This window comes from Myxocyprinus asiaticus, chromosome 19 (assembly GCF_019703515.2).
Source record: "Myxocyprinus asiaticus isolate MX2 ecotype Aquarium Trade chromosome 19, UBuf_Myxa_2, whole genome shotgun sequence".
NCBI classification, from domain to species: domain Eukaryota; kingdom Metazoa; phylum Chordata; class Actinopteri; order Cypriniformes; family Catostomidae; genus Myxocyprinus; species Myxocyprinus asiaticus.
In genome coordinates, this window is record NC_059362.1 from 10,710,086 (window position 1) to 10,723,725 (window position 13,640).

The window sequence follows — 13,640 nt, forward strand, 5'->3', positions numbered from 1 at the left end:
ATCTGTCTTTAGAGAGAAGAAGAAAGAGCAAGAACGAGAGGAACTGTGGAGGAAGCTGGATGAACTGAGACTGCAAGAGACATCAAAGTTTCAGAATAACAGACATGAGATCCAGTTTACCTACAACAACAATAACAACAACCTTCATGATAAGGATGAAAATACTGCAGCGGCCATTACTGATAGTGTTGAGAGCGCCACCTGGGCCAAATGACACGGGGCTGTTTTTGTTTTCACTACCCAGTATTTATATATTTGGTTTATAGATGTAAACAACTGTCAAGAGCAGTAAGGATACGGATCTTGTGTGAGAAATAATCTTTATATTTTTAAGCGAACACATTTAAAAAGTTTTTTTTTGTTGTTGTCAGAAGTCTATATAAAACTAAATCAAAATGCAATTTTTTGTTTTTTTTTGTTTTTTTTGGAAATGGATAATATATTTTATATATGTAAGTTTATTTTGGAAGTGTAGGTATTGAAATTTCCCAACACTTTTATTTAATCAGAGACTTACACCTCTCATCTGTAGGGACAGCAGGCACAACTAAGGTCTTTTAAGGTATAGCCTGCTTATCGGGCCCAGTGGGATAGGGGGACCATAAAGTTTAGCAGCGACCCTGTCTGTAGGCTATATTTACATATACACTGATGATCCAAAACATTATGACCACCTGCCGTTGGTCTTTAGCGTTTCGCAAAAACAGTGCCGACCCGCCGAGGCATGGACTCTACAAGACCCCTGAAGGTGTCCTGTGGTATCTGGCACTAAGAAATTAGCAGCAGATCCTTCAAGCCCTGTAAAGCCGGGCTCTCATTAAATGACTGTCAGACTACCTGAATCGCAGTACTGCTTCCATTACACAACAAGGGTTGTTGTCATCTGTTGTCTTCTTGTATTAATTATGATCAAATTGTGGCTTTCCATTGTTGTACATAAAGATGCATGATAAGATGTGATTTGCTGGAGCAGTTCGCACTTGTCGTGGCATCGCTCACACTACAAAATCATGTGGAGATAGTATCAAGCATGGCATGAAAATATCCCAGCATCTGTGACTACTCAAGACTGGCTCCGATCACGTCGATGAACTGCTCATACATACGACCGTAGTGAGAACCGATTTGGCGGTGATACAGCATTTTTGTCGCAGACCTCTAAAATCTGTCTGGGACAGCAAAATCCGACCAAAAATCGTATAGTGAGAGCCCGGCTTAAGTTGTGAGGTGGAGCCGCCATGGATCGGACTTGTTGGGACAGCACATCCCACAGATGCTCAATCGGATTGAGATATGGGGAATTTGGAGGCCAGGGCAACACCTTGAACTCTTCATCATGTTCTTCAAACCATTCCCGAACAATGTGTGCAGTGCGGCAGGGCACATTATCCTGCTGAAAGAGGCCACTGCCATGAAGGGGTGTAACTGGTCTGCAACAATGTAAAGGTAGGTGGCACGTGTCAAACTGACTTCCACATGAATGGCTGGACCCAGGGTTTCCCAGCAGAACATTGCCCAGAGCATCACACTCCCTCCACCGGCTTGTCATCTTCCCACAGTGCATCCTGGTGCCATCACTTTCAGAGGTAAACGGCGCACACGTGATGTAAAAGATAACAGACTCATTGGACCAGGCGACTTCTTCCAATGCTTCAAGGTCCAGTTCCGATGCTCAGGTACCCATTGTAGCCTCTTTCGATGGTGGACAGAGGTCATCGTGGACACTCTGACCGGTCTGCGCCTACGCAGCCCCATAGGCAGCAGGGTGCGATGCACTGTGTTGTGACACATTCCTCCCATAACCGTCATTAAACTTTTCTGTGACTTGTGCCACAGTAAACCTTCTGTCGGTTCGGACCAGACAGGATAGCCTTTGTTGCCCTTGTGCATCGATGAGTCTTGGCCGCCCAACACCCTGTCACCAGTTTGTGGTTTGTCCTTCCTCGGACCACTGTCAGTAGGTATTCACCACTGCTGACTGGGAGCACCCCACAAGCCTTGCCGTTTCAGAGATGCTCTGACCCAGTCATCTGGCAATAACAATTTGGCCCTTGTCAAAGTCGCTGAAGTCTTTACTTATGCCCATTTCTCCTGCTTTCAACACGCTGACTATGAGAACTGATTTTTCGCTTACCATCTAATCTACCCAGACCTTGACATGTGGCCTTGTTAGAGATGATCAATGTTATTCGCTTCACCTGTGAGTGGTCATAATGTTTTGGCTCATCAGTGTATTTTAGACTGAAGACTTGAACTTTAAAAAAAAAATTGGTATATGGTGCAAGTCCCCAAAAACACCAAAGGGCAGTTTACACTGAAAGTATTTTATTGTGTCAGTCTACACAGTTTTTAAATTGTTTTTCAATGTAAACATGTGCTAGACGGACTTCTTGGACTGTTTGCCGCATCTTACAGTTTTTTCAGTGCCACGTGCAGGAGTGCCGTGTTTTTAAGATGCTGTTATCATACTAAAATAACTTCCAACTTTTAAAAATGTGTTCAGAGACACCTGCACAGTGCATTCTGTCTGTACGGCCCCTAACATGATAAAAAAAACATTTATTGATGCCTATAGTTGACATGATACATTAATTATTAAATTTGACCACTCCCTGGAAGTGTCAAAATTCAGCCTTAGAAAGGCTCCCAGAAATGCGAAACTCTGATTTAAGTTTTGATAAAAAAAAAAAAAAGATGCAAGATGAACTGCTCTTGCTAGTAACATTTGTTTTTAAATGAAAATGAAAATTACAGCCATCATAAGGTCAGTATTTGCATAATAAATGCAACATTTTAAATACAGAGTTTAATTAGAAACCCATTGCTTTCTGGAACACTTGGGTCTACTGGCTATACATTTTGCAGTACTGGACTAATTCTTAAGTGTTACGTAACTCAGGGATAACCTAACATTCCCCAACTACAATAAGAATAATGGTAAAAAGTATTTCCTCCTGCTCCAAATAGATATTTCCTAATATTTTCCTAATATAAGTTGTGTTTACCTGTAGATAAGCAATATGGTAGATGAAACTCCTTGACATTCCATTCAATATTCAGGCAGTTTTTTGTTTTGCTTCAACCAAAAAAAAAAAAAAAAATTCTTGTCGCTATGCAGTTATGCTATTATAAATTCTCGTATTAAGAAATCTTTTGTTTTGCTGAAAATTGTGTTTTTGCTGTGAGAGTGTGTAAAAGAACCTTGTTGTAATGTGCTATATGCATTAAAATGCCAGGCTGATGATTATTATTTCCATGTCTTATTATTGGTCTGTATGTTTGAAATAAGAGTTCTCTTTACATTTACTGAGGTGTACTTTCACTAGAGCTATATAAGTACAGGTACACATTACACCTGTGGTTACTCTGCTAGGACACCTGTGTCCACTAAAAATCACCTTGAGACCAGTTGGTTAACAGTAATGGAAAAAATGGCTAAGAAACGTTAGTTCTGAGAAAAGTAAATATGGGACAAATATGTCCTTTGTTTCCAGGAATGCATACTTCAGCCATATCTGTTTCCTTTTATTTTCAGGTTTTCCACTTCTACAAAGGTGTTGTTCTGATGCCTGAATTTGTTATCCTATAGCAAATAACATTTTGAAAATTGGAATACTTACACACACTTAGCACTTTATTGGGAACACTACGGTCCTAATAAGGTGTCCGATGTTGTCTTCTGCTGTTGTAGCCCATTTGCTATTCTGCTCACTAAAATTGTACAGAGTGGTTATCCGAGTTACCTTAGCCTTTCTGTCAGCTCGAACCAGTCTGGCCATTCTACGTTGACCACTTTCATCAACAAGGCGTTTCTGTCCGCAGAACTGCCACTCACTGGATGTTTTTTGTTTCTGGCACTATTCTGAGTAAATTCTAGAGACTGTTGTGCGTGAAAATCCCAGGAGATCAACAGTTTCAGAAATACTCAAACCAGCCCATATGGCACCAACAATCATGCCACAGTCCAAATCACTGAGATCACACTTTTTCCCCATTCTGATGGTTGATGTGAAAATTAAATGAAGCTCCTGACCCGTATCTGTATGATTTTATGCACTGCACTGCTGCCACACAATTGGCTGATTAGATAATGGCATGAATAAGTAGGTGTACAGGTGTTCCTAATAAAGTGCTCAGTGAATGTATTTTATACCTGTATAAAACTTATTATTATTATTATTTATTACTTATTTTTAATGTGAAAATGTTCTGTTTTGTTAAAATGCTTAAATGCCACAGTAAGGCAGTTTTTGAAATGTTATTTATATAATATAATTGAAACGACTCTTTTAATGAGCTGAAGTTATTGTCATGATGGATGATAGAAGCAGTGAGCTGCTTTAATCATGGAAGCTTTGAAATAAAGGTCAGTTACCAGAGGAGAGATTAATTAATCAGAAATACAACACTAAATGTCATCCTCTGATGACCGAGCAGTTGATTTGATTAAATAGTGAATAGTTTTAGTAGTTTAACAAAATAAACACCCGACTCACACTCATAATTAAACTGGGCAGCTTGGGTTCAGTGTGCAGTGTAACAGTGGTGACTGTGCCACCTACTGGCATAAAAGTACATTTAACTCTATAGGACTTGCCTGCAAATGGAAAATTCTCCACAGTACACAATTCTTTGCATTAAATAATATTAGCAAAAGATGCTCTTAGAGACACAAACTATAAATACAGTAATTTAAATGAGTATAATAACCACAGATGTGCTTCTCATGCATGGTCAGGACCCCTGTGAGAAACCAGACGTCAAAGGTTCCCCTTATGTGCCAAGGACCCCTATTACTTTTGATTAACCTTTTGTTTAAAACCATTGACGCAGTATCAAACAAGATGAAAAAAACTGTAATACAGTCTAACTGGACAGCTTGCCACAGGTGAAAAAGTGCTGAGAAATTATTCTTAAGTTAAAGTATAGCCTAGATATCATGTCAATGCAGTTACTGAGAGAACATAAGTAATAAAAAAATTTATTACTTCATGATCATTACTGATGTTTTTTATTATTATTGAAGTACCACTGATTTAGTTAAAGGTCACATGCTTACCCTGATTTTCTTTTATTCCAAATTAATGAAGTTCAGACATAAAACTCAACATGGTGCAAGCTGATAGGTTCTTTGAACTTGTTATCTGTTAGCAAATCAGCTCTCATGGTGTATGCTGATAGATTACTTGACCTGTAATCGAGTAGCCAATCAACTTGTGACCTCTCTTTGTCTAACATTTAAATTGCCCAGTATTTCAGAAAAGCCTGTTTCACTGCAGAGTGCCAAGAGAGTATTCGCTGAAACCCTCCTCCTCCCCAGCACCACTGGTCTAGATCTGCTACAAGGGATTGTATGTACGTCTAATTGTGCTGCAGCATGTCTTGTGTTTTGTTGTGCAGCAGCAGCAGCATTTCCAACTTAACTTAGCATGTCTGTGTATGTTTTAGCATTAGCAAATCTTCGTATTTGCTCTGTTGCAGCAGCCTAGCAGATCTAGTCCACTAAGACCAAAATCCTATCAGTATGTCATACCCACATTAACATGCTAAATATTTTCGAGAGTTGTCCTGACTGAACTTATGTTATCTTAACAGTGGAGTGGCATCCAACATTTGGCTATTTTCAAATTGAGTGCAAACATTAAAATATTTGAATGAAAATAAATTTATTAATGTAAAAGTTGATGTAAAGACATTAAGTTTTATGAGCTGAAATTGTATACAGTTTAGTTTTAGTTACCCCGCTTTATATTAATTACAAATTAAAAATATGTATTTTTTTCAAGAATTCTCAATCGAGGGGGGCCTGGGTAGCTCAGCGAATATTGACACAGACTACCACCCCTGGAGTCGCGAGTTTGAATGTACTGAGGGTGTGCTGAGTGACTCCAGCCAGGTCTCCTAAGCAACCAAATTGGCCCAGTTGCTAGGGAGGTTAGAGTCACATGGGGTAACCTCCTTGTGGTCACGATTAGTGGTTCTCGCTCTCAATGGGGTGCGTGGTAAGTTGTGCGTGGATCGCGGAGAGTAGCACGAGCCTCCACATGCGGAGTCTCCGCGGTGTCATGCAGGATGAGCCATGTGATAAGATGCGTGGATTGACGATCTCAGAAGTGGAGGCAACTGAGACTTGTCCTCCACCACCTGGATTGAGGTGAGTAACCGTGCCACCACAAGGACCTACTAAGTAGTGGGAATTGGGCATTCCAAATTGGGAGAAAAGGGGATAATAAAAGAAGAAGAAGAAGAAGAAAAAAGAATTCTCAATCGACAGAATTTGTGGCATAATACTGATAACAACAAACATTAATTTTGACTTGTTCCTCCGTTTCTTAATAAAAGCAAATCTGGGTTACAGTGAGGAACTTACAATGGAAGTGAATTGGGCCAATATGTAAAAGTTAAAATACCCAGTGTTTTAAAAGTATAGCCACAAAATGACACACACACACACACACACACACACACACAATGTCTGAAATTTCAAACACTGCACAGGCAAACTGTACTCTTTATTTTATTTGTCTATTTATTTTTTATAGTTATATATAAACAAAATAAATAAAACAAATACGGTACAGTAGACATATATACAGTATTATGAGAAGAAATCAAGGATCCAACAAATTATTTTTCTACACTCCGCTCCCCTCTAGAGGCTGTGCAGCGTTGCGCGCAGAAATAACTCACTCTGGGGGGCACTGCAGGGGAAATAAGACCCTACACATGAAAACTTTTCAGCTCAAATAATACATGTTTTAACAGAAAAATGAATGTACAAGTTGTTTTTGAAAAATTTTAAGCTTTGCATTTCTGCCTTTAATCCCTCCAAAAATTGTCCATTCTGCCTCAATGTAACCTCGACTTTTGCTTTTTTTTTATTTTATTTTTTTTAAGAAAAGGACACATTTTATTGTAGTCACATTATTACACAAATGCTGTCAATTCAGTTAACTTGCTTTGTGCTGAGTCAGTTACACTTACCTTTTACAGGTACTAGGACGATGGCTTCATCTGAATCCTAAGTTGGCAGCCCTGTTGCCTCGCTGTCCTATCAGTCAATGACTTAACAGACAGCATTTGTGTACAAAGGTACCTCCAAAAGCTGGTTTCAGACAGGCTTCTGGGGCAGATTGCTATGTCACATTGTTGCTAGGATACCAGCATTCATTCAGTCCAACCGGACCACAACAGCCTATTAATCTAGAACAGAAACAGAGAGTTTTCGCAATAACCAAGTGTATATTTAATAACTACATTACTAATTTCTCACTAGAAATGGAATCAGAAGTTGTAAAAAACCAACAACTTACATTTATATACAAACTGGCTATCAACTGCCTCTTCGGTTGGCATTTTCTTTCTTCAGTTCAGCTGCTGTGGATCTGCACGCACAGGATCGTGGGATTTGATAGGCAGCGAAGGATACATCTATGATGCCTTCAAAAATCGATCAATTGAAGGTATCTCAGTAGACAGGATGTGACATGAACACTGGATTCAGATGTGTCTTGATCCCTTCTTTCCTACCTCCGTATTCAGCCTCCGAAGGCAGCATTTTCCAGTTTTCTGACAAAATGTTTAATTGTCAAAAGCAACGGTAGTTGCAACAGTCTGGTACCGGAAGTAAAAATCCCATTAATTTTTTCCATAGACAAATTTATTTTCAACGATAACTTAGAAACCTTTAAAGACAGCCCTACCGTGAGCTACAAGGTTGTCCATCAGTCTGTGTTATTTCAACTTTATTGTTTAAAAGTCGTGTTTGATAGCGGAATTCATGGTAAGCAACTACATTACCCATGATCCAGCAGAGAAAGATCCACCAGTCAGAAAACATGGCCAGCCAAACAAGTCCAGCAGCGACCGTCCACTTTCATGACCACTGTGAATGATGTAACCAAGTCGGTCTCCCTTCACCCTTAAACTACTTATCTATTTGTACATACCGGAATATTTTTCAGTAAACGTAAAATGTATTGTTTCTACACTTACCAACAACCTAAAGTCAATAGTTTTATATATTTCCATAGTTTTTTTTATTACATCATTTGCAATGCTTCATGGGATTGTAGACCATGCACCTTGTACCTTTGTCTTTTTGTCAGATTTTCAAATACTTTTTGCCTCAAAACAAAGTTTGTGATGTTGTGATTCACCTCAGAGCTGGTTGGTTTGGTTCTTGGCTTACAACTTTTTTATGGAGAATTTTATGAAAAGCCAATGCAAAAAAAAAAATTATTGGAAAAATACTTCCGGTATCCAGACGGTTGAAAAAGTGGGCGTGTGTTACGCTCGGTAGTATTCTTACACGACAAATGGTGAAAGTGCTTCAAAGTCTTCTGATTGGTTAAACAAACCCTGCGTCCGAAACTGCGTACTGTCATAGTTTGTACTGTATTTGATGAAGGACGCACTTCTCGGCCGTCAAAACAGTATATTCTTTAGGCATGCATGCGAGTAGTATGAACAGATTTCAGACATACTTCATCCGGGAAAGTGGATTTGATCCGAAAACGAATATATGATGTAATAACAACAACCACTGAAAAAATCCGCTCTGGTTTTGTTGAACAAGCACAATTTAAGTACAAGAAACAACTTTCTTGGTATACTGTTGTAACGGGTAAAGGATGGGCAAGGAGGTGGTGGGAACCAGCTGAGCAGTCAGCGTAAACTTTAATTACATAACTGAACTTAAACATAACATAAACACAAACTTTGTAAAACACACAGACATTGCGGCCACGTGCGTCTCTCACTCACTTGAACTGGCGTCCCCGGCTCCTCTTTATCCCTCTCCCGGCTGATTCAGCACCAGGCGTCCATCGTTATGTCCCGGCCATGCCCTCCTCCTCGTCACACTCCTCCACTGCCCAATTCAGGCCGGGGAAACCTCTGGCATTACATCCTCCCCTCCCCTCCCCTCCCTTGCTGGAGGGGAGGTGTTGCCCTTCCTGCCGTCCTTTTGCCAGCTGGTCTTCCCCACCTCTCTGTGAGAGACGAGGGGAGGGAGAGGGGAGAGGGAAAGTGGGAGGGGGAGAGACAGAATGAGAGAGAAAAACTTGCTTGCCGGTCCCTGGACACGCCGTCGCCTGGTCCTCAGCCACTCCTCCGCCCTCTGCCCCTGGCAGACGGCAGCGAGTCCTCCAAGCCCTGGCGGATGGTAATGGCTTCTCCGCTTCCTGGTGGATGACAGTGGTACCTCCCACTCCCAGCGGCCGGCAGCGACTCCTCCATCCCCTAGCTGACGGCAGCGGCGAGGACTCCATGACAGCACATCCCACCTCCTTCCCGGGTTTCGGCACCAATGTAACGGGTAAAGCATGGGCAAGGAGGAGGCAGTAACCGGCTGAGCAGTCAATGTAAACTTTAATTACATAACTGAACTTAAACATAACATAAAACACACAGAGAGCATGGCTGCATGCGTCCCTCCCTCGAACTGGCATCCCCGGCTCCTCTTTATCCCTTTCCCGGTTGATTAGGCTGATTCAGTGCTGGGCATCCATCGTTACAGCCCGGCCATGCCCTCCTCCTTGTCACAACTGTATATCACTTACAGTTGTAAAGAGCCGTCTGACTCGCGGTTCACCGCCGGTTTTATTTTATTTTGAGCATTGAAGTTGCCTCAGCTCCCAAGGGATTATGGGATCTTTAAGTGTCCAGTCAAGTAATAATAGGTCATCCATTGGACATACTAATGCATTGGTATACTGTTTTTTCCATACTTTAAAGTAGGGAAGTATGGATATCAGACTCAGCAAAAGAATCTGTCCACGGCCATTTTCGTAGCTGTTTACAGAGCATAGTGCTGTCACAGACGTGTGATATTTCATCTATTTCATTTATATCTGATAGGTAATTGGGAGGTTTTCTGCATGTCATTTGATTAAAAAATCACTTACAGCACCTTTAAGAATGTTAACATTCAGTTTTTTGATATGTTTAAGCTGTGTTGGCCTCTTTCTTTTTGATTTGTGCTTATTTGCAATCACAGGAAGTGAGAAAAGAACAGGAACATATAAAGCAGTGATCTTAGAGCCGCAGTGCACGTGCTCAGACATCCATGAAAAGACAGTAAGCAGTGTTACATAACAGTCTCAGGCACAGACTCCTGTGGCCTGATTGCTCTGTCAAATGCATTCAAGAAAACCTTACAGTGTGAAATGGCTAAAAAATGCATAATTAATTGAAATATGAATAAATAAATGATATGTTGCCTTATGTGTTAAAAAATACGTTTTATTATGATTTTATGATTAAAAAAACCCTGTAGATTCCTTACAGAAAAGCAAAAAACAGATGTTGTATTCACTTAAAAAATATTATGTTTAAGCATAATGTGAGGTATTTAATTTAGATTTTAAACATTTCTTCTTAATTTAGATTTATGTAGATTATTTAAAGATGACTCGATTCTCTTTGATGGACATTTGTCATACAATTAAAATGCGTAAACTTCAAAAAATAGCCGAAAATATTTTATGAGTGTTCTTATTTCTAGTTCGATAATATTTTGTTACATTTTGTTGCACAATATGCTATTTCATTGGGTGTTTTCAGTTGAATTTAGTCCGAATTTTCAGTGAGCGTTTGTGTGTGACTCAGTGTTGGGGGTAATCTGATAACAAAGTAATTATTTACTGTAATGTAATTACTTTTTGGTAAAAAATTTGTGTCACATTACATTTTAAATTCTTGTAATCAGATTACAGTTACTGACTTTCAATCCATTACTTTGGTTACACATTTTTCTAAAATTATATTATGTAGAATACTTTAAAACATGAATTATGTTTATATGTACATATTTGTATGTTTATTATTTTTAATTCGTTGAGCGGAAAAACAAAAGGTAACTTAATAAGTAATCAGTAATGTGATTACTTTCCCATGAAGTAATAAGCAAAGTAATCTGAATACAATTTTAGAGAAGTAATTAGTCATTTGTAGCAGTACTTTTTAGAGTTACATACCCAACACTGGTGTCTATGTGTGTGCTTCTGAGGTTTGCATATTATGTTGTTTCTGTTGTGTGGTGCCTCAATCATCGAAAACATATAGGCTTATAATAGCCTATGTTTAACACCTCACTAAAGGGCTTTTCACAAACTATACTGTATACACACACACACACAAACTGCACATAAAGCCAGCTAGTAGAGCACTACTGAGGTGAATTGATTGAAGAGGCTGAAGACAATACAATTCTTATTGAATTTATCGTGAATTGCCCTTTAAATAAATTCAGTCATGTAGCAAAAACTATCTGTATGTATCTGCATCTTCAATAAATCATAAACTCGCTCAGTCTTTTTTTATGCCTACTTAATTTGAGACCATAGATTTGTCCTCTTCTAAAAATGTGAGGGCATCTAATCTCAGCTGACATGGAAAGAGATTTGAGGTTTTGATGCTAATAGAAGCTGAAGTTAGAGATATAAAGAGGCTCTCAAAGTCCCTCACGTGACAGAGGAATGTCATAGCTGTGTGGGCTGTGTTTGTATTATTTAATGAACTCACCCACTCTTTTAAATACTCTGTAAAAACAGGGCTGGCAGGGCTCTTTAAATGATACAGCTCCTTCAAGCTGATAAAAGGTTTTTGTTTTTTTTATGTCACAGTACCTGCACAATCAGATTTTAAAAGTCAGACTTTCCAAAAATAAAGTTACATTATTGGTCATTCATTTGGTTGCTGACACACACCTTGTGTCGTAAACGTTCAGTGATTCTCTGTATGCATGTCAGACTTCTTACAAATTCACACTTTCAGACCTTTCAGAATGCTCGGGTCAGGTTGTAAAACAATTAAAATACTGCTGCTACTACTAATTAATAATGAATAGTAGTGGTAGAAGTACTATTATAATTAGTAGCAGGGCTGTTGCTTAAGAATTGAATGGGACCAGTACAAACGTTTTAAATTCAATTATATTATGGTAAACATTTAAATACATGAATAAATGCAATATACACTGGAAAAAGAAAAAAGAAAAAAGAAAAAAGATTTTGTTGTAAAGTAAACGTGGCAGAAAATATTAAGTAATTTCTACATCGAATAAGTTATTTTAAGTGTAAACCAGGCCTGGCTCCACAGGGGGGCCTGGCTCCACAGGGGGGCCTGGGTGGGCCTGGCCCACCCAATCATAAACTTGGCCCACCTTAAGAACTACACCTACACCCACCCCTCCAACTGTTCGGCCCACCCGGTGGGTCCTATGGCCCACCTTACATCTTAGAGCTGGAGCCAGGCCTGGTATAAACTTGAAAATATTAAGTAAATTCTACATTCGTGAATACACAAATGAATGCTTTAGCTTATAAGTAAATATTATTTATGATTGTTTGTTATCTTTACAATGCGTCATCACGTATCAATCCTAAAGTAGAAAACCTTGTTATATTTATTTACTAATTTGAGTAAATTTCACAGGTAAATAAAATAAGTACATTTTACGTAACTTTTCGAAGCTGGTTTTTCCAGCATGCTTAAATAATTAATGAGCTTGCATCGTTTCATTGTTTGCAAGTTGATTTACACCAATTTTATTGTTGATTTTGTTGTTATGTTTGGTAACTTCTTGTTTTATAAAGTCTGCAGTTCATTTTCCACTCAAAATTACCTGTTCATGATAAAAACAATTATATGTTGATTGTTACCGTCATCATGTTTTATGCACCAAGAGTTGAGGTCTGCGTGTGCAGCTCTGATTCTTGTTTCTATCTCCATTAAAGCAAGATGATGTTGTCTAATAGACTACAAAGCATGCATTAAGCTTCCCCATTGAGGTCTTTAGTGTGTCATGTGGTACGATTAAGTATGTTAAAAAAAAAAAGCATTGAAATGCCAGTACACTTTTAAAAGCATGGCTTAATTCAGTGCTACATTGCTTGAGTAAAATGTACAAACAAAAATTGAGTAAAATTGAGCCGCTTGAAACAGAGTATTGCAAAGTAATTATAATTAATTCCTTATATTTATATAGCGCTTTTCTAGGCACTCAAAGCACTTTACATAGTATAGGGGGAATCTCCTCAACCACCCACCAGTGTGCAGCATCCACCTGGATGATGCGACGGCAGCCATAATGCACCAGTACACTCACCACACACCAGCTATTGGTGGAGAGGAGAGAGTAGAGTTATAGAGCCAATTAATGGATGGGGATTATTAGGAGGCCATGATTGAGAAGGGCCAATGTGGGGAATTTGGCCAGGACACCAGGGTTACACCCCTACTCTTTACGAGAAGTGCCCTGGGATTTTTAATGACCACAGAGGGTCAGGACCTGTTTACCTCATTCGAAAGATGGTGAGCACTCCCTGCTGGCCTCCCTAATATCGCTTCCAGCAGCAACCTTAGTTTTCCCCAGGAGGTCTCTCATCCAGGTACTGGCCAGGCTAAACCCTGCTTAGCTATAGTGGGCAACCAGGCAAGAGCTGCAGGGTGATATGGCAAAGTAAAGTCAACTCTACTTGAGAAGTTCTTATTAAAGCCAGCAAGAATCGTGTGTTGCCTTTACTTGATATTTTCTGTTAAATGCACTAGCAATTTATGCGTGAAAATTGTTTCCCAAGATTTTTTGTTGTTGTTTTTTTTTAAAGTAAACCTCACTCCAATTTGTAACAAATGTC

At 39.2% G+C, this 13,640-nt stretch overlaps 1 protein-coding gene across 1 annotated transcript in view; it reads left to right on the forward strand.

Annotated features, from left to right (window-relative positions):
• Positions 1–3,250, forward strand: part of LOC127410047 (serine/threonine-protein phosphatase 2A 56 kDa regulatory subunit alpha isoform-like) — a 47,160-nt gene extending 43,910 nt beyond the window's left edge. Inside the window, exon 13 of the mRNA XM_051645057.1 lies at positions 13–3,250. Coding sequence (XP_051501017.1) covers positions 13–214 — 202 coding nt within the window. The 3' untranslated portion in view covers positions 215–3,250. The remainder of the gene's footprint in view (positions 1–12) is intronic.
• Positions 3,251–13,640: the final 10,390 nt, after the last annotated feature.